Source organism: Chaetomium fimeti, assembly GCF_033439085.1.
Source record: "Chaetomium fimeti strain CBS 168.71 chromosome Unknown B0H64scaffold_7, whole genome shotgun sequence".
NCBI classification, from domain to species: Eukaryota; Fungi; Ascomycota; class Sordariomycetes; order Sordariales; family Chaetomiaceae; genus Chaetomium; species Chaetomium fimeti.
Window position 1 is genome coordinate 1,681,816 of NW_026944335.1, and position 22,864 is coordinate 1,704,679.

Here is a 22,864-nt window from a genome sequence, read left to right on the forward strand (position 1 = left end):
GATAAACGCGAAACTGCAGTGTTCATACATTCATGCGTCGGATTCTATGCAAATAACAATAAATTCAAAGCCGAGCCCGGGCTGTATACAAACACACACAACGCCTGCCATGCTTCCGACCAGCAGCCCTCTAACCGGCAACCCAAGCCCGACCCAACCAACCCGTCCCACCCAAAACACACCCATACATACATACAACCCACTCCCGAATACACCCAACCCCTACCCTCCCAACCCAAAATGTGCTCACTTCAGAATAATCAAATCATCCTCGTCATCATCATCCAACACCACCTGCCGCCGCGTCTTGAGCGCCGCCGACAACGGCTCCCCCAGACTGTCCCGGCCGGCCTCGCGTATGCCCTTCTCGGTCACGAACCGCGTCTTTTTCCGCACCGGCGACTTGTCCCCCCTCCTCGCCGCAGCACCACCACCGCCGCCACTAAACGAACTACTCAAAATCGGCGGGTTGCTGTTGTTGTTGCCATTGCTATTGCCGTTATCTGGCAGCGGCGGCGGCAATGCCGTCGCCTTCCGCCCATCCAGCCGCTCCCCTTCCTTCATCCTGCCCAGCTTGTGGTGCAGCGTCGACCCCCAGCCGAGCGGGGCTTTGTTGTTGTTCGCCGCCCCCTGGGCGCCGCCGCCGCCAGCGGTGGTGGTGGAGCACGACCCCGACGACTCGGGCCGCTTGCGCTTGGCGGCGGTGGGCGCCGGGCCGAGGCTGATCTTGGGCTGGTCTGCGCCGCGCCGGCCGACCAGCCCCAGCGCGCGCGCGTCCCATTTGCTGCGGGGGGGTTCGTTGGCGCCGTGGAGGGCGATGCCGCCGGTAGATGGGGAGGGGACGGTGCCGAGGGAGGTGGCGGAGGTGGTGGCGGAGGAGACGGGCGCCGAGGTGAAGGAGGAGGTCGCCGAGGAGAAGCTCGAGCCGATGTGGCCTGGGCGGGTTGTGGTTGTTGTTGTGCCGGCGGCGCGGGAGCCCGCGCGGGAGGCAGCTCGGGAGGCTGCGCGAGACATGTATTCTTTGCCGGCGCCGCCTCCCATCTCGCCGAGACGGCGGGCGATGTCCCGTTCTTTTTCTTTTTCGGCGAGGCGTCGCTTGAGCCCTTCTTCGCGCTCTTTGCGGTCCGCCATACCGTTTATTCGCTCGTCGTCCGGGTCGGTGGAACGGTATGCGTTGCTGATAAAGTACTGGCTTTGTGTTGCGCGGTCGTAATGGCCGCGTTGGCGCTCTTCATCGGTTTTCCCGAAGCCTTGCCGGGAGTTGTTCCTCCCGCGCGGCCCGTCGCCACCACCGAGACCAGCGGTTGTGCTCAGCTCGATGCGCGAGCTACGGGCTTTTCGGACGGCCTCGTTGGTGTGGAACTCGCAGTACTCGGTACGGCGCGCGTTGACCCAACTCTTGCAGTAGGAACCGTCCTTTTTTATGCTCTTGCAGTAGCCAACGTCGCGCGCGTTTCCAATCTCGAGGATTGTATCTTCGTCCGAGTTGATCACGAGCCCGAAGCGACCCGTTGCCTCGCGCCCTGATGGTGGAGGCAGGATTCCCGGGTTCAGGATAGCCACGACAGTGCCAGGGGTTAGCTTCCAAAAGCGCTGGAAGCCGGAGTTGAAGAGGAATAGCTCGACTTCAAATGTTAAGTCGACGAGCGTGAGCACCATGTACTTCCCACGGTCTTGTTGTGATTTACCATCGTTGCCAGGACCCGGGCGGTGGCTTCGTGGTTCGGACTTGCTAGCGACGATGGCGAAGACAACAATGTCAACCTCGTCGTCCGGGAGGGACCAATCTGGCGCCTTGACTTGACGAAGCATATCTTTCAGAAGATATGACTTTTTCCCCGAGACAGCGCGGGCCAACACGTTATGCGGCAGTATTCGCTTCGAGAGATGCAGTCCTGAGTAGGGTTCAATGGCTCCTTCTGATTCCTCCTTTGCGGTGGTCGTCGTTGAGAACGGATCCGAAGGAGTCCCGGACCGGACAGTTGGTGCCGTGTTGCTGCGCTGTAATTGGCCTCCACCTAATGGCCTCCCGATGGAGGAGAGAATCTGTTCTCTGGAGAACTCTTGTGGTCTGGAAGGAAGGTCAGGGATATCGAGGGCCTTTGTTTTATACTCCTCCATCTCTTGCTGGCCAACAGTAAAAGCGGTGCTCCGCGCCTTTTGTGCTCGTTCTCTCCTCTCTTGGCGAGCAGTCTCATCAGTCCGCGCCGACGCGAGTCGCTCGTTGAAACTCAAGGGACGAGCTATCTCTTGCCCCAGTTGCCCGTCCAGTGGGGTTTTGGCGCGCCGTAAAAAGCCCAGCCGCGAGTCGGCGCCTGCTCCCCGACTCGGAGCTCTCTTGAGAGACACATCGGCCCCCCTTAATCCTTTATCGATCCCCAGCAGCACTCTTTGCGGCGAGGTTTGTAGGTCCGAGGTAGACTGCTTCTTGACTGGCGAGGCCGGAACTTGCACGACATCTCGTGACGCCTGCTTGTCCAGCCTGTCCCGTACCGCCGCAAGCTTTGACTGCAAAGGTACCTCCCTCATGCCCCCATCATCCCCAGCCCCTGGCCCTGGTTCTGTTGTCACCTTTTTCAATGCCTTCGCTGCCTGTAGCTTCTTCAGCCTTAACCGAGCCTGGATTGCCTGGAGCTTGAGCTGCAATGTTTCCTCGTCCTCTTCTTCGTCCAAGTCCATCCTCTCGCCCTGAAACGGGTCATCATCTCCCCCACCTCGCCCCGCTCCCGCTCTTGAACCCAACGCTGCAGCCGATCGTGATGTTCTTAGTCGGGATGGAGAGGGCGATGGGGATGTGCGTTCAGCAATTCGCCGTAGTTTCTCTCGCCCTCCTGGTGTGCTAAGCAGGACATCGTGGGGCGACCGTGGCGGCCATTGGGCAGCCATGACGATTTAGTGGCTCTAGTCCCGAGAAATACCCCTCAGTCGCCTAGAGGTTCCAAAACTCGAATTCGCTGCGACGTTGAGAGACAAAGGTTCGAGAATCCGGGACTGCAACGGTACTGTTTGTTTACCTGCGCTTCGGTAACAGCCAGGTTAAACAGTAAGATCGCAGAAAACCGAGTCTCGAAGTGTCGCTATTTCAGCCAATTAATATGCGACAAGAGGACCATGATCGGGCGGCTACTGGGCGCATGGGACAAGTTGTGGTGTGCCGAAACTTTGGACGAAAATGTTCACAATCGTTGCTGTCGTTGGCGATCGTCTCGGTCTCGATCGATAAGCTCTCCCTTCTCGATAAGGTGGTGTGGGAGGAATTCGTGGTGGCGCTAAGCAAACGCGCTTCGAGATCGGACACGGCACGAAGGAGCTACAATGCAAGGGAGCGCGTTAACGACGCGTCAAGTCGCGTCCCACTTACAGGGGTCTTGGCAGCGAGTTGCCCCCTGTCTCAACACTAAAACGAGATGGAGACAGTGAACATTGTGAACAACCCTTTCCAACTCCATACGGGACCAATGCGCCCCGTGAAGCCGTCATCTCACCAAAGCCCTCCATAACAAACGCAACCATGGCGAGAACTCGCGCTAAAGGCGCTGCAACAGCGGCATCGAAAGACGACAAGAAGAGCGCGACAACGGCTACGAAGAGCTCGACCTCAATTTACACCCTCTCAACCGAGTCCGACAACCCCCCAAAGCTCTTTATCCTCCCCAAGTCCGCCTCGCCTGCCGCGCGCATCGTCACCCTCCAGCATCCGCGTCACAACAAGCCCACGCGTTTCCTCGTCTGTCCCGAAGCAGGCTTCTTCGAGTTCACCACAGTCTCCCCGCCCAAGTCCACACCCCGAAGCTGGCTCGTACAATCAACCACCCCGAACCAGGACCATGGCAACAACCAGAGCACACAAATCACCCAATCCCCCGCCCTGCACCTCGCCACCCCCTACGACCCCCTCTTCCTCCTCCTCCCCGCCCTCTACAACAACACCACCACCACCACCACCGACGCGCAACAAGAACAAGAACAAGAAGAACCACCCCACCAGCAAAACCAAAAACGCATGTTCCTCTCCCTCGAAGACCACCTCGACAACACGCCCGACCCATCCCGGCACCTCGCCGAACTCCTCGCCACCAGCTCAAGCACGCGCCAGCTCGTAGAAGCGCGTTTGGCAGCGGTGTGCGGCGCGGTGCAGGCCGGCGATGAGCGCATGTACCGCGTGGACGAGGCCAAGCTGCTGGGCGCGCTGCTCGCCAAGGCGCGCGCCGTGGTTGGGGGTGGTGCTGGGAGGTTACCCGAGAGTATGGAGGAGCGGTTTGTGAGGAAGGAGCTGGAGGCGCCTGTGTTGGGGGTCAGGGTGGCGAGGGGGAGCGGAGCGGTTGTTGTTGTTGAAGGGGAGGGAGGTGGGAGCGTGACGCCTGGCTCTGGCTCTGGGGAAGAGAGCGCCGAGTCCCAGGCGTCGGTGGGGACGGCGGTGAGTTCGGCGTCGGACGTGTCGGCGGCGAGCACGGCGGCTACGTCGGTTGCGGATGAGGGGGATGGTGTTGCGAGTGCGATGGTTGCTTCTGAGGAGGTGGTCAAGTTGCAGCGGCTGCGGGTGGCGTTCAACTTCATCTGCTCGAGCTATGTCGCGCCGCCGATCGTGGTTTCGCTCAAGAGGGACCTTGCCCAGGCGGCGGAGCTGGTTGACTTCAAGCCTCTGGATGAGTATCTCGAGCGTCTTACGAAGCTGCGCCAGGAAGCTGCAGCGGTGAGGTCGAACGACTTCTCTCGCAAGAGGGGGGGCGATGAGGAGCAGGACGAGCGCGCCGAGAAGAGGCGGAAACAAGAGGCGGAGGAGAAGGCGAAAAAGGCAAACATGAGTCGGGGGGTCAAGAATCTGATGAAGGTCAACACATCAGGGATGAAGAAGATGAGCGATTTCTTCAAAAAGAAGGCATAAACCGCTTTGGGTGTTTTCCTCGTGTTGTAGGCCTTGTTTCTATAGCATCTGTAGTATTTGTCCAGATCTGGGTGGATGGTCAGGATCAGGCGTTCGGGGTTGGCATCGTGGTACGAATATACGGGCATAATCAGGATAACAATTGCTCTCGCAAAATATCTGCTCATCTCACGCCCCTTGACGATCCCCTTGTATATCCGAACCCTCCCCTGCCTATCCCGGACGTGTTCCTCGAGCTCACGATACTGCTCGATGTGGTATCGGCACCGTACGCCGAGGACGACGAACTCGCAGCGCCTCTTGTGGCCCCTCTTGTTGCCCCTCTGGCCACCCCTCTTGTTACTCCTCTAACCCTTCCCCTCGTCCCCCCTCGACCGACTCCACGAGATGATGATGTCGTGCCCGCGGCTCTTCTTCTCTCCTCCTCTTCTGCCCTCCTCTGCACCTCCCCACGGCGCTGCTCCGCTTCGGCCGCCCGTCTCTCAGCCTCCTGCTGCTTACTCAACGCTTCGTTCTCCATGTCGGCGACGTCTTGCGTTGATCCCTTCCACTCGGGATTGAGAAGCAATCGCTGGTTGTGTTCTGTCTGTGAGAGGATGCGTGTCCAAGTGTTAAGCAGGGTTGACGCATTGTCTACCGTTTTGGAAACAGTCTGTATTGCAGAAGACTGGTCAGCACATGCATGCACACGGACAGAATCCCCCTGGTCCAACATACCCCCATGTTCCCCTTGGCCCTCCCCAGGGTGCCAATAACCCCCTCAATCACCTCGTTGATCTTCCTGACCCCATCGAGCTCCTTACGCAGGGCGGCTTCTCGGGATTCATCGGTATCAAACCGCGAGTTCTGCTTGGTTGGTGTCTTAGACCGACCAGGCGCAGGATGGGGCGGCGATGCAAAAGTGTCTTCATGGTCGGAACTGTCAAAGTCGTCGGCCATGATGGAAATATGGAGCGTCTTCGTTGTCCTCGTTTAGCTGCCACGTTGTGCATGAAACAGATTCAGAGATCTGGGGCTTTCATGCTAGCATTGGGCCTCTGCATTGGGCGATGAAATGACGTTGCTTTGTTGACTTTTGCGCCCTCCGCACATGCGTTGTTGAAATGGGATTGGAGGGGGAGGAGGGGGGTTCAACAGGGGTTCGCACGCTTAAGACGCGTCTTCGCGAATTGTGGGGTTTCGCGTTTTGGCGTCGGGCCATTTAAGCGACAACCAGGGGGCTGGAGTCCAATGGGAGGTTGGTGGTGTCCCCGAAAGTATCGGCAGACTGTTCCCAGCCCCTTCCTCGCCTCCATTTCTCTCCACCATCTCAATTACGAATCCGGGCACAACCCGTTTTTCGCATCCCTCTGTTCTCGAATGCACAATCGCTCCTATTCTACCACCAGGGCCCCCAGCATATCTTATTGTTGCCCCAGGTGCTTGTTATTGTGAATTGGCGAAGTGCGCGATTTGTTCTTTGCGTTGCTACCAGTCACCGAGTTCCTGGCAACCACTTCGTGGCGGAACTCGAGAACCATCCGATCTCGTTCAACTCTCTCGAACACAGAACAACTCGCTTCAAACTCCACCATTCTGGAACAGACTTCCTGATCGCGATTGTTTATCGCGCGCGCCATACCTCCCAGCTTCACCCGCCTAATTGAGCATTGCCAGAGCCAGGAGAAAAAAGGGATCACGCGTTTAAAATGGCCGGCACCATGGAACCACTCGTTCCATCAACACCTTCCCCGGGACCGACCTCGAAAATTCGAACACCCACAGCGCCTCAACACGGCTACTCGGATTCCTACGAACCCTACTCGCCCCGCAAATCTAGTCGCATCGCGCAGCGGGCCACAAACAGAACACCCTCTCCCCAACCTCCGCGACATCGCGCATCCCATCAAACCGAAAACTCAACGGCTTCGCCCAAGTCAACCAAGAAGCGTTTTATTTCCACCATGGCGACACCCGCAATTTCACCCCAAAAGAAGCGCATGCCTCCGATTGATTCGGCTCGCAGGGCCTCGGGCACTCTCACCGCCGAAGGGACTGCGCACGCTGCAGTCGCTCTGGGATTGTCGCCCGCGCCCACGCCCGCCCGCAAGCCAGAGTCGGTTTCAACTCGCAGAGGCGCAGCGGCTAGCTCTGGGATGCTCATGACACCGGCCAAGACCCCTCAGAAGCCGCCCAATGAGAAGGTCAAGGCCAAAGTCAAGTCGGTCGCACGCAATCTCTTCCACAGCGACGAGGAGGAAGCCATGCCGAGCCCGCGGAAAACCCGCACACAGACCGACAACCCCGGCAGCTTCTATAGCGGCGATGCTGCGGAGACGTCGTTCCGGATCTTCACCGATTCCCACGAGCGCATCCCCGAGGTCGACCACAGCGCCGACAACCCCTTCTACGTCGGCCCGAACCCCGCAACTCCCGAAGCACCGAGGCGCCGAAGCAAGCGCAACACCGTTTCTATCCCCGGCGAGGGCAAGGTGCCGATCGATGAGGCTATTCGCCGCGATGACGGCATGCTGATTGTTTTGTATGTGATTTTGTCCTTACCTTGACTCCCGTTGATTGTACTAACACGACTTTGTAGCCGAGGCAAGAAGCAGTTCCGCAAATTTACGGAAATGGACGAGCCGAGCATCCGCGACGGCCTGGACGAGGGCGAGGGTGGTCTGGAGAGCGCAGTCGAGTCCCCGACGAAGCAGCACTTTACCCGTTCCTCGATCAAGCCCCGCCTGCTATTCCCCACAGCCGACTCGGACGAGCCAAAGGAGTTCGACGAGGACGAGGAAGCGGCAACCGATATCGAAGACCACGTGTTGGCTGGTCTGGAGGCGGACAAGCCAGAGACCCCAGCAGATCTGGTCGACGAGACACCCGGCACCCCGGCAGCCCCGCGGTACGCGCCCGCATCTCCCCCGACAACGGTGCGCACCACGCGGTTTGGGAAGAGAAATGCAGAGCCCACGCCGAAGCCAAAGCAGCCGAGCAAGCGCAGCCCGTTCGACAGCTGGCGCCGGGTGAAGGGCGGCTCTCAGAGCGCCGGCCACAAGCGGTCGGGCGACGACCTCACTGCGGACGCCCCTAAGCGCACCAGGGCCTAATTATGTTGTGTTGGATTTCTGCCCGTACCGACGGGTGGCATTATGGAAGGTTGCGGCGGGCGGCGGGCTTTGACTCGGAGCGGGGATGACTTCATGGATCATTTTTTATTTCTTCGGCGCGATTTTTGGGCTGCATTGATTTTTACGGTGAACGGGGGTCTTGGTGGGGAAGAGGTTCGTGGACGCTGCTCAACTCGATTCAGTTTTCGTTTTGCTCTCTTCATGGTCATCACTCTCAGTGGTCGAAATTGATCGGAAGCCAGAGGCAACGCGCTTGGACAGAAGAGTGTCTTCTTCATGACCCTCCGGGATGGATTACGACTCGTCTGTTAAGAATTAGGGAGAATGCCTAGGTCGGAAGGGTTAGATGGCCAGGTCGTTCATGTTTGTATTTATCTCGGCACACTTGCCGCACCTATAGTGCAGCCGTGGCATCAAGTAATACATCAACAATGAGGTAACAACCTTGGAAGTTGGGTAGTCCCGGGCCGCCCAAGTTTTCAGCTTGGCATTACACATGCTCTTTCTTTTTGCCCCTTTCTCATAGACAGGACCTCCGGTCGCCTCCGTCCCGGCCCGAGCTTAACCCCCCGAAATACCCCACCTCCCTCCCACATGTTCGGGCAGGAAAACGTCAATAGAGGGGCAACTTGTGTTCTGCAGTTTGCACATTCACGTCCAAGTTACCTTATCATTATCCGTGCCTTAGCTCATTTGCCCCTCCTTTGCCGCTGCCCAACAGTGTAAAAGGTACTAAGGTAGTACTTTTCCCTACCTACCTCAGGTATCCCGATCTCGGTCCTCTTCTTTTTTCTGACCTCAACTCCCAGATTTCACTTAAACTCAAAAAACAAACAAAAGTTGTCAAGATGCACATCCTCGTGGTTAACGATGACGGCCCTCCGTCCCCCCACTCATCTCCTTATGTCCATTCTCTCGTTCGAGAACTTCAAGCCCATGGGCATACCGTCTCGGTCTGCCTCCCTCACACCCAGCGCTCTTGGATCGGAAAGGCGCACATGATCGGCCAGACCGTCAAGCCACTCTACTACCGCCCTCCCCCACTCTCCGCTCCCGCCGCGGGCTTGACACACGACGACGAGAACAACAACGACAGCACCACCACCACCACCACCGAGCAGCAGGACAAGGACTACAACACCCCCTCGCCGGCGCACGGCACGACGCACCCCCGGCCCAGCACGCGGCGCGGCACCGAGGAGTGGATCCTGGTGGACGGCACGCCGGCGTCGTGCGTGCAGATCGGCCTGCACCACTTCTTCGGCGACCGCGGCCCCGTCGACCTGGTCGTCAGCGGGCCCAACTACGGCCGCAACACCACCGCCGTCTTCGCCCTCAGCAGCGGCACCCTCGGCGGCGCCCTCGAGGCCGCCGTCTGTCGCCACCGCGCGGTGGCGTTGAGTTATGCGTTTTTTTTCGCGGAATCATGATACGGGCATTATTGAGAAGGCGACGCGGCAGGGGGTGAGGGTGATTGAGGCGCTGGTGAGGGAGTGGCCGGAGGATGGGAGTGTGGATTTGTATAGTGTGAATGTGCCGCTGTTGGAGGGGTTGGAGGAGGGGAAGGTGCTGTATACGGAGATGTTGCAGAATTATTGGGGGGCGGGGAGCTGTTTTACCGAGGTGGATGGGAGTGTGGACGGCGAGGAGGAGGATGAGGAGCGGATTCGGGAGGGGGAGGCCAAGGTGGAGGAGGAGGATGGCGGTGATGCTGGGAAGGGCAAGACGGCGTGCCATACGCACAAGCACTTCAAGTGGTCCCCGCGGTTTACGGATGTGTATCAGAGCGTGGAAGATGCGCCGCCGGGGAACGATGGGTGGGCGGTCAAGGAGGGGCATACAAGGTACGTGATCGGTGGTGATGTGACCATCATGAGACGTGGATGTGTTGACTGACATTTTCTGTTTTCTGCAGTATCACGCCCCTCAAGGCCAACTTTTTCCAGACTGCCACACAGCTGCACGGAAAGGAGTTGCAATTGTAAGTATGGATTTTGCCCCCTTTGATTTGAATCAGGATTTGGCGCAAGACGGACGGAGTAATACGGCTATGATACATGCAATTCATCAGATAGAGGATAGAGCAGGCGATCTAGAAATAGACGAGAAGCTCCTCTAGCCTCCGTCCGCTCTGCCAGCCCTGCATGATGTAGCCCAGGTAGTTAGGACGCTGTCTTACCCTCTTGCTCTCTCTCAGAGGAGCCTCTAGGAGCTCAACCTTTGGAGCTGTGCCCAAGTCTGTGGCAGCCACTTCTGGCACCCTAACTCGGGATCTTCCGATCAGAGAAAAGTGGAAGCCTCGGGTTTACGCGCTGGTCGACTATGACGACGATTATGTCCAGCCCCTGATCATGGCCGCCATGAAGTTCCTTCTCCCCGCCGACAGCTATACCCTCGTCAACCCGCCGTCGAGTTGGTCCAAGTCATCACCGGAAATTACGCTCCCGGACCTCATCGCTGAGCCCAACGCCAAGGTCCTCCAAATCATGCCTTACGAGAGCATCGACTTTGACTTCGCCTCGACCCACCCCGATACGTGTCTCATCAACAGCTACGTGATCAGGAAGGCGCTCATCCGCAAGCACTTCCTCTCGGCGACGGTCGACAACTGGGTGGCGAAGCACCCCGACTCGGTACTCAAGACACATGTCAAACGCAGCGAGGCGTTCGAGGTGGATTTCGCCGAGTTCTTAGACGACGCCCTGATCGAGGCGTTCGACCTGCGCGAGAGCCTGGACAAAAATGCCGCTGCCGCGTACGGAGCGGACGGAGATGACGCCCAGAAAGTGGCGGAGCACGATGACGAGAGCGTACAGGCCGCAGCAACTATTGCTGAGGGGAAGGGGGAGAAGGAGGATACGACCGAGTGGTGGATCCTCAAACCCAGCATGAGCGATCGCGGCCAGGGCATCCGGCTGTTCAACACGATGGAGCAGCTGCAGGAGATCTTTGACGAGTGGGAACCCGAGAGCAGCGACGAGGAAGACGAAGACGATGAAAACGAAGACGAAAACGAGGACCATGACGACCAGCAAGGTGGCGGAGACGACAACAAAGAACACATCATGACCTCGCACCTGCGGCACTTTGTCGCCCAACCCTACATCCACCCCCCCCTCCTCCTCCCGCAGCTCAACAACCGCAAGTTCCACATCCGCGTCTACGTCCTCTGCGTCGGCAGTCTAAGCGTCTACGTCTACCGGGACATGCTCGCGCTCTTCGCCGCCAAGCCGTACCAGCCCCCCGGGTCCGGGTCCAGCTCCAGCTCCAGCTCCACCCCCGACCTCGACGCCCACCTCACCAACACCTGCCTGCAGCCCACCACCACCACCACCACCACCCCAGACGGCAGCAGCACCGCGGCGGCGGACCTCGTCCACCGCCTCGACGACCTACCCCTCTCCCCATCACAATTCACCTCCCTCACCACCCAAATCTGCGCCATCACGGGCGACCTGTTCGAGGCGGCCGCCCGCGGCATGACGGTGCACTTCCAGCCGCTGCCGCAGGCGTTTGAGGTGTATGGACTGGACTTCCTCGCCGATGCCCAAGGCACCGCCTGGCTGCTCGAGGTCAATGCCTTTCCGGACTTCAAGCAGACCGGCGCCGGGCTCGCGGGGGTCGTGGCCGGGTTCTGGGAGGGGGTGGTGAGGAGGGCGGTGCTGCCTTTTGTTGTGAAGCCCGATGGCTCCGCTGCTGGCCAGGCTGCTGCTGCTGCTGCTGTTCCCCGGGTGGGTGCTGGGGGTGGTGGTGTTGCTGATGCTAATGGGGGCGGTGATGGTGGGCAGGGGGGTGGTGATGATGGGATGGTGCTGGTTAGGGAGGTGGATCTGGGGAGGCGTTGGTAGAAACGCGCTCACTACGCTCACACTCACACGGTTGACTGCTGCTGCAGGGTCGGTTGGTTCGTTGGTACGGTTGGATCGGGTCTTGGTATGCGGGGGAGGTCCTTTGGGAGGAGGTTGATGTGTTCCTTTGGATCTGACGACGTCGTACCGACGCTGTCCCGACGCGGTCCCGACGCTGCCAATGGCATGGGATAAGCATCCTTGGTCAGCGGGGGACACGCTTGGTAATGAGGCTTAGACGAGATGGTGAAATCTGGTTTCCGGATTGGGACAATGGTTGATTCGGATGTTCTCTTGAGAGGTTGGGGGCACAAAAAAGTTGGGGAGGTGTTGGCACGTTTGCATGTTAGCCTAGAATAAAGTTGCCTTGCATGTCTGCGGATGCTGTCATCAGGGGGTAAGCCTATTCCGGAGTTGCGCTCGATATGTCAGAGGGGAGTCCCAGGGTTACATCAAGGCTCTTTTCAACTCCGCTCTTCCAGAGATGGAGTTGTCGAGTTTGTCCCGATCCCGTTCCCTTACTATCCACTCTGTACCCTCGACCGTAAGCTCGCAGGTTGCTTTCCTGATGCCCCTGCCCCCTTCCCGCCGCGCCGGAAAAGTAAACAGAAACAGGGCCAGCGACGGCAAAAACCACCACCACGCCCCCACGCACCCCATGCCAACACACCAGGTAGCCACACATCATGATCGATCGCTCAAGACTTTTCTTGGAAGGGACTCAGTGGCGCCAAGACATCCGTTTTCTTCGGAGCGGACTGGGCCCGGACTCCGCAGGTCATACAATTTTGTTGCACTGCCTCACTCCGGCGGGGGGAAGGGCGGGATACACGACCAAGAAGAGAAGTTGGTAAACCTCCTCTTCGATATGAGGGGTTTTCTTGTCGGGTCCTTCATCCAGTTTCTCTTTGGACCTGCCTTATCGTTTCCACACGACAGGGACGACGGGAGAGACAGTATATCTTGGCAAAAATAAACAACGGGCCGACGTCGATTGACGTTGTGGTTGCCAGGGATGAGGTACCCGTCCGTAGCCGACCACTCCGACCTGCCCGACCTGCCCTTGGCTCGTCTCCCCAAAGACAAACGGCAAGTGGTCGCGCGACCAATGAAAGGTCATTTTCACCGCACGCCTTCGCCGAGGAAGTCGGTGGCCAGACTGGGCCAAGAAAAAAAGCCTTGTCCGGCGAACGTTGATTATCCTAGGGAGAGGGGTGGTTCACCGCCGAGTTGGGTGTTGGTGCTCGGTATGTTCCGGCGGGTGACACGGGTCGACTTCAATGTATGTAATATGTATTCGTAACTACCGTGTAAGCTGTGGTGACTACTCGACAGAGACGCGGACTGCACATCACATGGGAGACCTGTCGTTCTAGGAAGTTGAGAGCGCACTTGCCCGAGAAGGGGGAGTCCTGGAGTAAAGGCTGAGATTACTGTCAGGGGAATGCTACTGGACTGCTTGCGATGCTCATTTGACTCGGCGCACAAATTCCACGCGTCGCGGGGACTGTTAGTTATCGCCATTGGTGGGATGTAGAGACAAGTCTCACTTCGATAAGTGTGCTAGAAAATATGAATCAACTGTACGAAGCAGAGGAATTAAACAACGGCACGTTGGCCGGGAAATGTTTGTTTTGCCTGCGGTCCAAGGCAACTCGTGATGGGGCTCGGTCTGGTGGTTGAGACACTCATGTTGGCTCAGCCACTATCACGCTTGGAGGCTCTGGTTTCGACTCTCCGGATCCGCCAGGAGCCGGTGTTATGGTTGGCATTTCTGAAGCGGTGTTCAAGAACCTTAACAGCAGTAGTATTCATCTGGGAACATCAAGTGCCGAACCATGCCACGGCTAATTACCGCCGTCGTTGGCGGGTTGCCATGTGTTCACGGTACCACTGGGTACAGAGTTACATGTACATATAACCAACCGCGCAAGGGAGATCGACGTCAAATTGGTGGCTGAAGGTATCACCTGTTCACGACCGTCCTGGGGCGCCCAACCCCAAACCTGCGATGACATATCGGGGCCGACGTCGTGCCGTATGCGCTATTGTGCGATGGGCGAGATGTGCCTTGGGATGTAGTGTCTTGCTAAAAGAACAGCCATGATCGGTGTGCATTATTCATGTCGTTTTGCTCCTTGGTGTTGTACGTGTATCTCGAGAATGCTTATCAACTTCGTAGCGTGGTATCGCAGCGTCATCCCATCTCTTTCATTTGCCTATACACCCACCACGTAACACGAATGGATCCGCTGGCGGACGGGGTTGACGGGGTTGACGGCCGGTTGAATGGAGACATGCTCGTCCGTCGCAGAGCTTGACGCATAATGGCTGCTTCCAGAAGGGTTGATTTCGGGCCAATAGGTAACTAGAGAACATGCGACTCCCAATGGGGAGAAGGGAGCGTTTCATGAAACAGGCAGACCTCCAGAGTGTTGGTGAGGTGGAGATGGTCCAGGCTTCCCCAACGTGCATCGCTATCTACACAGGAGGTGTGTCAGGTGGTGTCAGGTTACCAAGTATGGACGTTATGTAGAGGCGGCAAGACCAGCCGAGGCAGGTAAGGAAGGATATTGGCGCGCACACGGCATCAAGATCGCCTCGTGGAGTCGAGACCGTTGGCGGCAAACCCAACCGAAGAGTTTGAAGATGCTGCGCCTCGATTACGCGCTTGGATGAAATGTCCGGTGGCCATCGCCATCACACTGTCCGCTTTGCGCCGGCGACGGGAAACAAGGCCGGGAGGCGAGCACTGCCATCCCCAACGGAACAGGAGGGAGTTGGTAACCATGGCTGGCGATCGATGAGACTTTCTTTGTCGAAGATTCTCTGGTTCGAGCCCGGGAGTCTGGCTTTCAAGGTACCGACGGTAGTTACAGGGCAGATCTGTACCTTACCACCTTACCGACTGCCTGTGTATGGCGGGGCGCTTGGGCCTGCCTGTGCTGCAGCGATCGAACACCCCCTGTGATCGACTCTGCCCCAGGTTTGCGGGGTCGGGTGGTCGGAGATCTGATTCTGGGTCGAAAAGAGCATGCTGTTTGTTGGTGGATTCCGAATATCGTGATGCGGAATACCGACCTGAAAGAAGCAGCTCGTCAGCAAACTGGGCGGACTCGTAAATTACCGATGCTAGCGGGAGATGAAATGATGATGCGGTGGCTGGACCTGCTGGAGCCGCAACTACCAATTCGAGGTCTTGGCGGGGCTTTTCCGCGGACAGAAAGCGCCAATCGAGATGCACATCTGCGACCTCTCCCCGCTTCCCCTTTTCGAGTTTGGAGGAGGCTCCACTAGTTTAATCTCAAAAACATCGAGTGAAAACCAGGCTTTTTTTTTTTAACCCTTCAGGTCCTCAAAACCAAAGAAGCAGTTGCTGAATCCGATGGCGGAGCGGCTGACACCGATTGCTGTTAAGGCTGACGGCGATGGCAGCTTTGGCGTTGTCATTGAATAAGCCGTGTGTGCAAGTCGGTATGTTTTGGTGCCCGAGAATGCTGCGATGCTGCGAGTGCGAGCGGGAACGCTCGAAACAGATCTAGTCGGCGGCTGCAAACCGGTGGCACAGCGATGTTGGGAACCAAAACCTACCGACAGGGGGTTGCACCGTGTTCGCCCTGCTTACCTGGGACTGGATTGGACGAACAGGAGACCTGCGGGGGGCATCCTCGAATACTTCCTTCGGTATATTACATGTACCACAGTATTGTTGCTTTTCATAATAATACTGGCATATTACAAAAAAGTATGGAGCTGCTCAAGAACCTCCTCGGGCTTGATGACAAAAGAAGAAAGAGGCCTCCTCTCATTTCGTGGGTAACGACCTACCTGAGTGACAACCGCCTCCAACCTAGTAAGGAAGGAAATCGAGCTTGTTCTCAGATTGCGGTGATGAAATGATGCAAGGAGTCTCGGCAGACAAGATAAGTGACATGCCATCCTTGTCCGGGGTGTTGTGCTTGGCACTATGTGCACAGCCCCAAGCCTTTGGCTTGGCGAACAGGGACCAACGACTGGGCACCGAGCACTGCACCATTGAGGTGGATTGCCTCCCTCAAGAGTTCAGTTCCAGCGGGCGTCCCATTCTCTATTCTCACCACCAACACTCCTTGTTCCCGCCCGTTTCAACTTGCCATTGGGGACGTCACACCTGTCCATGGTGATGAGACCAGCCAAAACTCTCTCCTAGCGCTGTCGGCTGCACTGCCTCGGGGCTTCTTATTCGTTGTTGCCCAAAACTACACTTAACTTCTTGTAATCAGCCCAGAATCACGCGTCGACTTGGGCTTCCATTTCGCGCATTTTCCCTCTTCTTTCGTGCCTTACCACCAACCTTACCTTTTTCTCATTTCCTGCACTGCGCTCCGCTGCATCTGAGTCCTGCAGGGAACCTTTTCACATAAACTTTCACATAAACGGATTCTCAATACTCTCAAAACCTTGGGAGGCCGCCTGCAATCCGCAGCATCATCCTGACCGCACAGCTCGACCGGGCAAACGAATGAACCCGTGATTGCGCAGACCAACTCCCGACTGTGGCTGGACAAGAAGGCGGACAACCTTTACAAGGGCAAAACGACAACCACCACTCTCCAAATCTTGCATCAGCCTCGCCACCCCGCGAGCCGACCCATACAGCGCGGCTCCTCACCTCTTCGCCCCCAAGGGCTGAGCTGCGTCGCTGACGACCCAGACCCGCTCCCTCAGCTACCATGGCAGCCCCTAACCAGGACAGCAATGACAGCAAGGAGACCGAGTCGGCTCCCGCTCGCCGAGCCAGAGCGTATGTATTTCTCCGTTACCGCACCCCAACGCGCCTTCGATTGCCGCCGTTGCTACTCCTGTTGCTGCCAGCCGAGTCCTAACAATGCCTGGCAGTCCTACCATCAATATCGATACCACGGCAGTGAGTCCAGCTTCAGCACCTCAACCGGATGTACCTGAAGTAGGCTCGCAAACCGCACCCAACCCTCCCGTCACCCACAGCAGCCCGACGGACACGACGTCAGGTTCGCAGGAGCGCAGCCTCTCTCAGACTAGGCCAGAGGTGCAAGCCGCAATGGCCTCGGACGCCAAGGACAGCCGCCCTACCAGCCCCCACAATGTCCTCAATCCCTTATCGTTTCGCGGTCCCGGCCCGAGCCAGGGTTTCCTCGCCGTTCCCAACACCCAGCGCTCGCGCCAGAATTCGGTAAATTCGGGAGACGATGCGCGCTCCGTCACCTCCTCCCAAGGGGACACGGTTATCGGCGCCTCCTCTTCTGGCGAAAAGAACAGCCCCCCGTTCGGTGACAGATCGGGCAATAACCGAATCATCAACGATGAAAATGCCCTCAAGCCGGACCAGGGCAAGGAGGCCGAGTTCGAGGTGGAGAACAACCCCTTCGCCTTCAGCCCGGGCATGCTGGGCAAAATGTTCGACCCCAAGAGCCTGTCGGCGTTTTGGAAACTAGGGGGCCTGACCGGTATCGAGAAGGGGCTGCAGAGCGACCGCACCACCGGTCTGAGCGTGGATGAGACCAATCTTACCAAATCCGTTTCCTTCGAGGACGCCACCTCCCGCTCTTTGAATAAGGCGCTGACGGAGGGTGTTGCTCCCTCTTCACCCAAAGACCATGCGGCCCCCTCCCCAGCCAACGATCCGTCTGAACCTTTCTCTTCGAGAAAGCGCGTATTCCACGACAACAGGCTGCCCGAGAAGAAGGGCAAGAGCCTTCTTCAGCTCATGTGGATCACGTATAACGACAAGGTGTTGATCCTGCTCTCGGCCGCTGCCATTGTCTCTCTCGCCGTTGGCCTGTACCAAACCTTTGGTGCGGAACAGGACCCCACGGAACCCGGCGTCGAATGGATCGAGGGTGTTGCAATCATCGTCGCAATCGCAATCGTGGTTCTTGTCGGCTCCATCAACGATTTCCAAAAGGAGCGTCAATTCGCCAAGCTCAACAAGAAAAAGCAGGATCGCTTGGTCAAAGGCATTCGGTCTGGGAAGACCATCGAGTTTTCGGTTTTCGACATCATGGCTGGCGATATTTTGCTTCTGGAGCCTGGCGACATGATACCCGTCGACGGAGTTCTTATCGAGGGCTTTGGCGTCAAATGTGACGAGTCTCAGGCCACTGGCGAATCTGACATTATTCGCAAGAAGTCTGCCGACGAAGTCTTCGCGGCTATCGAAAACCATGAGAGTCTGAAGAAGATGGACCCTTTCATGCAGTCCGGATCCCGCGTCATGGAGGGCGCCGGCAAGTTCATGGTCACCTCCACCGGCATCCACTCGAGTTACGGCAAGACGATGATGTCTCTCAACGAGGATCCCGAAGTCACGCCCCTGCAGTCGAAGCTTAATGTCATCGCCGAATACATCGCCAAGCTCGGTGGCGCCGTCGCCCTGCTTCTCTTCCTCGTCCTCTTCATCATCTTCTTGGTTCGGCTCCCCAGGCAGTATGCGAGCTTGACGCCGGCAGAGAAAGGGCAACACTTCATTGAGATCTTCATTGTCGTTGTCACTATTGTGGTCGTCGCTATCCCCGAAGGTCTCCCTCTTGCCGTCACCTTGGCGCTCGCTTTTGCCACCACCCGCATGCTCAAGGACAACAACCTCGTCCGCCATCTCAAGGCGTGCGAAGTCATGGGTAACGCGACGACGATTTGCTCGGACAAGACCGGTACTCTTACCCAAAACAAGATGCAGGTTGTGGCCGGTACGATCGGCACGGCCCACCGATTCGGTACCACGACGACACCGGAGGAACATGACCCCATGGATAAGGACGTGGAAATTCCGGAACTCATCGCGACACTCAGCCCTGAGGCAAAGGATCTGCTGTCGAAATCCATCTCGCTCAACTCGACGGCGTTTGAGGGCGACGTGGATGGTGAACAGACGTTTATCGGCTCCAAGACCGAGACCGCACTTCTCATCCTCGCGCGGGAGCACCTTGCGATGGGCCCTGTCAGCGAGGCGAGAGCCAACGCGAAGACTCTGCACCTGATCCCCTTCGACTCCGGCCGCAAATGCATGGGCGTGGTGATTCAACTGGACAACGGCAAGGCGCGGCTCTACGTCAAGGGAGCCTCCGAGATCATGCTGGAGAAGTGCACCCAAGTTCTACGGGACCCATCCAGTGGACTGGCTTCCTCGACCCTGACCGAGGAGAACCGCGAAACCCTCAAGAAGTTGATCGAGACATATGCTCGGAACTCGCTGCGGACTATCGGCCTCATCTACCGCGATTTTGACCGGTGGCCGCCTAAGCCCACCCGCCGTATGGGTGCTGAGAAGGACGAGATCGTTTTCGAAGACATCTGCCGGAACATGACCTTCATCTCCGTCGTTGGTATCAAGGACCCCCTGCGCCCTGGTGTCCGCGAGGCCGTTCGTGATTGCCAAAAGGCTGGTGTTGTGGTTCGCATGGTTACTGGAGACAACAGAATAACCGCCGAGGCCATTGCTGCCGATTGCGGTATCCTGCAGCCCAACAGCGTCGTTCTCGAAGGTCCCGAGTTCCGGAACATGACCAAGGCGCAGCAAGACGAAATCATTCCCCGGCTCCACGTTCTGGCACGGTCTAGCCCCGAGGACAAGCGGATTCTGGTGAAGCGCCTGAAGGACAAGAACGAAACGGTTGCCGTTACGGGAGATGGTACCAACGACGCACCCGCCTTGAAGATGGCCGACATCGGTTTCTCGATGGGCATCGCCGGAACCGAGGTTGCCAAGGAGGCGTCCGCCATCATCCTCATGGACGACAACTTCAACTCGATCGTTAAGGCGCTGAAGTGGGGTCGCGCTGTCAACGATGCCGTCAAACGCTTCCTCCAGTTCCAGCTCACGGTCAACATCACTGCCGTCGTTTTGACCTTCGTGTCAGCCGTTCAGAGTGCTGACCAGACGTCTGTCCTCACCGCCGTCCAGCTCCTGTGGGTCAATCTCATCATGGATACTCTCGCTGCCCTGGCTCTCGCGACCGACCCCCCTCAGGACAGCGTCTTGAACCGCAAACCCGAGCGGAAGGGCTCCTCGATCATATCGACCACCATGTGGAAGATGATTCTTGGCCAGGCTGTGTGGCAGCTGCTGATCACGTTCCTGATTTACTTCGGAGGTGTCGACGTTCTTCCTGGCCCGGATGACATGACGGAGTCGCAGATCCATACGTTGGTTTTCAACACGTTCGTGTGGATGCAAATCTTCAACCAGTGGAAGTAAGTAGAGACTGATAAGATTCCGTGGCGAGTGAATAGTTTGCTAACATTCTGCAGCAACCGGCGTCTGGATAACAACTTCAACATTTTCGAGGGCATGCACAAGAACCCCTACTTTATCGTCATCAGCGCCATCATGTGCGGTGGTCAAGTCTTGATCGTTATGGTTGGTGGAGATGCATTCCGCATCGCACCCGAGGGTCAGACGGCAGTCATGTGGGGCATCGCCATCGTTCTAGGTGCCCTCTCTATCCCGGTTGGTGTCATCATTCGCCTCGTCCCCGACGAGCTCCTCGATAGTTTGATCCCCGAGTCATGGAAGCGCAAGTCGGACCCCAAGGTTCCGGGTCTCACCGTGTCGGACGATGATGAGCGCTTCAACGCCTATCCCGAAGCGCTCGCCGACATCAGGGAAGAGCTGGCTTGGCTCAAGCGTATCAAGGGCGGCCGCCTCAACAACCTCAAGTTCGCCATGCAGCACCCGCGCGAGACTTTCATGCCCCGCCGGAGCCCCGCCCAAAGCCGAGACCACTCTCGGTCGAACTCGATCCACCGCCTCCCGCAAACACCCACACGCGAGGACAGCTTCGGCTCCGTTGTCGCCCCGACTCCTGACTCGCGCCGGCGTAGCCGGAGCATGCGCTCGCGGTCCAACAGCGCTCTGGGCGCTGCCACCGTCATGACGGGCATCGTGGCGGGCAGTATCGCTGCCGGCTGGTCGCCGATCGATCGCCGCGGTGAGCCCGATTTTGGCCAGTTCCCGCGGCCGGGCCCCGCGGGCCAAGAGTCCCAGCCACCGGCGGGCCAGTCCGTCTTGGGCGAGCAGATCCTCTCGGACGAGCCACAGGAGATGGGCGAGGAGCCGTCAGGGAACCAGCAGACCGGGACCGAGGACGTTCCTATCCTAAGCATGCCCAAGCCACGGTCTCCTGCGACGCCTAAGCCGGAGGAGGATTGAATGGCTCCCGGACGTTCACGATAACAAGCTGGCCATGATACCCGCGGCTCCCTACACCGGGCCGGTCGCAGATACCTGATCGGCACCCCGGGCGCAATCCGGGTACGCCGATTCACTGTTCATGTGTATACTACTGTATAAAGCAGGAGATGGATCGCTGCACCATGGTTGCACGCGGAGAGGATGAGCATACGGGGACGAAGACGAAAAGCTGGGTGAGCAGATGCAGAAAAACACGGCGTTGGCGGCATGGAGGCACCTGCCATTCTCCTGGCCGGCTTGCCTCCTTTCATTTTTCCTGTTTCAGACATACTCGGTAATGGCCACGATTTCTTTTTTCTTGTCTAGGGGAGATGGGGCGCCTGGCGAAGTAGACGGGGTTATATCATCGATCGTTACTTGCGAAGTACATACTTTATCATGCCATCAGCGGATGGGCACGGCTCGGCTCACTTTTAGTCTTTTTACGAAAAAGCATTTCCGGTTTTCCTTTTCCCCTTCTTGTATGGATTTAGGTCTACACCGACCGGTCCGCGGTCCGCAGTACATAGCTCGCTATCTACCCTTTTATGGAATACTTTTTATCTAGCGCTCATTTGCAGCCCGGTCGTCTGTGCTTGCTGTTGGACTCAACAAAGTTTCGGACCACATCCACCCACAGACCACCAACCGATTCAGGTGTTGTTTGCTTCTGCTCCCGTCTCTGTCGAGAGACAAACATCACTACTAACCTCGGTGCCCAGCCGGAACCCAAGTATCAACGGCGCAACCAACCGTCCGTCTTTCGTACCAACTTAGTTGAAGTTAGTCGGTCGTGACGGTGCAGTCATGACCGGGTGGAATGGCAGTAGCCGACTGCTAAGAATAAACCGCGGCTGGATGCGCCGCAACGTTGGCGCATCGCGAGAAGCGTTGGGTTGCAGGAAGGAAGGCAGGGGCGGGGCGAGGGCGCGCGCTAACGAGGCGGTTACCTGCTTCGGTCCGGGGAATGAGATGCACAGTAATCTGTACGGAGTCGTCGTATGGATAAGTCCGGTGCTGCTGCAGGGTTCTTCTTTAGGAGTTGGGGGTAAAAATATCATCTTGGGAATGTAACAGGGCGGCGGATGGAGTGAGAGAGACGGTGAGATCGGGGGGTTTGGTTATTGGGATCGGATGGTTAGGTGTTGCCGTCATAGATTTAGATTTAGATTTGGATCGGGTGTTGGGAGTTTTTTGCGTTGGTGATTGAGCCGGCAAACTTTAATTGAGGGGGACGGCCTCGGCCCGTCGATCTTGCCTGCCCTTTACGTCCTCGACTTTGTGGTCTTCCTTCTCTCTCTTACCCACCCCGAACTCGCTAGAAACTGAGAGGTATAGACCTGTGTTTATCTGCATCCCGAGATAGCTCTGGGTGGCACGGTGGGAGAATGGAGTACAAAAGCCAACACAACAACACCTTGGAGTAACGGGCATGGATGCTCTGTTTCAGTCCATCTCCCCCGATTTCACATCCACCGTCGAGTCACACTGACAACCACGATGCAATGAGATTCCCGCAAGTTACAGTAGCGAGGGCTGGCTGAAAGCAAAACAGTTCTCGGCCCCCCTGGAATCGTCTCAAGCTGCTCCTGCACTGGCCCGGCCTTCCAGGTAGGTTTCTTCGAACCGACTACGAATTTCTTCATCTTAACAGATCGGCAAGAAAAGAAACAGCCGCAGCTGGTTTCCAAGCCCCGAAACCAAACAGCGACACGAAATAATACCTCGACAGTTTTGCATTTTCTTCCCGTTGCTCGATCCCGAATCTCCTCGGCAACTTGGGAACTTGCTCGATCAGGCGCATATGCAAACGACTGGCGATTTGAAACTT

The 22,864-nt window shown here is 57.5% G+C and overlaps 7 protein-coding genes across 7 annotated transcripts; 5 read left to right on the forward strand and 2 right to left on the reverse strand.

Annotated features, from left to right (window-relative positions):
- Positions 1–224: 224 nt before the first annotated feature.
- B0H64DRAFT_232029 (uncharacterized protein) lies at positions 225–3,308 on the reverse strand. The gene has a single exon (XM_062799735.1). It carries the CDS (start codon positions 2,884–2,886, stop codon positions 247–249), a length of 2,640 nt encoding a protein of 879 aa, XP_062656100.1. The 5' UTR covers positions 2,887–3,308; the 3' UTR covers positions 225–246.
- Positions 3,309–3,404: 96 nt separating this feature from the next.
- B0H64DRAFT_347563 (Ydr279p protein family-domain-containing protein) lies at positions 3,405–5,022 on the forward strand. The gene is made up of 2 exons (XM_062801367.1): positions 3,405–4,346; positions 4,686–5,022. Exons 1-2 carry the CDS (start codon positions 3,512–3,514, stop codon positions 4,883–4,885), a joined length of 1,035 nt encoding a protein of 344 aa, XP_062656101.1. The 5' UTR covers positions 3,405–3,511; the 3' UTR covers positions 4,886–5,022.
- On the reverse strand, positions 4,967–6,067 carry B0H64DRAFT_232032 (DASH complex subunit Duo1-domain-containing protein). The gene is made up of 2 exons (XM_062799736.1): positions 5,603–6,067; positions 4,967–5,537 (listed from the first exon to the last, which is right to left on the reverse strand). The coding sequence occupies exons 1-2, from the start codon at positions 5,822–5,824 to the stop codon at positions 5,049–5,051; spliced, it is 711 nt and encodes a 236-aa protein (XP_062656102.1). The 5' UTR covers positions 5,825–6,067; the 3' UTR covers positions 4,967–5,048.
- A 64-nt stretch (positions 6,068–6,131) lies between these two features.
- On the forward strand, positions 6,132–8,447 carry B0H64DRAFT_477708 (uncharacterized protein). Its single transcript, XM_062808214.1, has 2 exons — positions 6,132–7,406; positions 7,464–8,447. The coding sequence occupies exons 1-2, from the start codon at positions 6,574–6,576 to the stop codon at positions 7,975–7,977; spliced, it is 1,347 nt and encodes a 448-aa protein (XP_062656103.1). The 5' UTR covers positions 6,132–6,573; the 3' UTR covers positions 7,978–8,447.
- A 42-nt stretch (positions 8,448–8,489) lies between these two features.
- Positions 8,490–11,846, forward strand: B0H64DRAFT_467858 (tubulin-tyrosine ligase family-domain-containing protein; the record flags this gene model as incomplete). Its single annotated transcript, XM_062807728.1, has 4 exons — positions 8,490–9,389; positions 9,445–9,842; positions 9,914–9,979; positions 10,196–11,846. Exons 1-4 carry the CDS (start codon positions 8,847–8,849, stop codon positions 11,844–11,846), a joined length of 2,658 nt encoding a protein of 885 aa, XP_062656104.1. The 5' UTR covers positions 8,490–8,846.
- Positions 11,847–16,361: 4,515 nt separating this feature from the next.
- Positions 16,362–21,124, forward strand: B0H64DRAFT_232207 (uncharacterized protein). The gene is made up of 2 exons (XM_062799739.1): positions 16,362–20,054; positions 20,112–21,124. The coding sequence occupies exons 1-2, from the start codon at positions 16,714–16,716 to the stop codon at positions 21,010–21,012; spliced, it is 4,242 nt and encodes a 1,413-aa protein (XP_062656105.1). The 5' UTR covers positions 16,362–16,713; the 3' UTR covers positions 21,013–21,124.
- On the forward strand, positions 21,102–21,704 carry B0H64DRAFT_232138 (uncharacterized protein). The gene has a single exon (XM_062799737.1). The coding sequence runs from the start codon at positions 21,236–21,238 to the stop codon at positions 21,599–21,601; it is 366 nt and encodes a 121-aa protein (XP_062656106.1). The 5' UTR covers positions 21,102–21,235; the 3' UTR covers positions 21,602–21,704.
- Positions 21,705–22,864: the final 1,160 nt, after the last annotated feature.

Coding starts and splice junctions, on each gene's coding strand:
- B0H64DRAFT_232029 (XM_062799735.1), bottom strand. CDS start 2,886: ATGGCTGCCCAATGGCCGCCACGGTCGCCCCACGATGTCCTGCTTAGC.
- B0H64DRAFT_347563 (XM_062801367.1), top strand. CDS start 3,512: ATGGCGAGAACTCGCGCTAAAGGCGCTGCAACAGCGGCATCGAAAGAC. Junction 4,347..4,685: donor TGTTGTTGAAGGGGAGGGAG/GTGGGAGCGTGA, acceptor TGCGCCAGGAAG/CTGCAGCGGTGAGGTCGAAC.
- B0H64DRAFT_232032 (XM_062799736.1), bottom strand. CDS start 5,824: ATGGCCGACGACTTTGACAGTTCCGACCATGAAGACACTTTTGCATCG. Junction 5,538..5,602: donor GGGCCAAGGGGAACATGGGG/GTATGTTGGACC, acceptor TCTGCAATACAG/ACTGTTTCCAAAACGGTAGA.
- B0H64DRAFT_477708 (XM_062808214.1), top strand. CDS start 6,574: ATGGCCGGCACCATGGAACCACTCGTTCCATCAACACCTTCCCCGGGA. Junction 7,407..7,463: donor GACGGCATGCTGATTGTTTT/GTATGTGATTTT, acceptor ACGACTTTGTAG/CCGAGGCAAGAAGCAGTTCC.
- B0H64DRAFT_232207 (XM_062799739.1), top strand. CDS start 16,714: ATGCCTGGCAGTCCTACCATCAATATCGATACCACGGCAGTGAGTCCA. Junction 20,055..20,111: donor CAAATCTTCAACCAGTGGAA/GTAAGTAGAGAC, acceptor AACATTCTGCAG/CAACCGGCGTCTGGATAACA.
- B0H64DRAFT_232138 (XM_062799737.1), top strand. CDS start 21,236: ATGCAGAAAAACACGGCGTTGGCGGCATGGAGGCACCTGCCATTCTCC.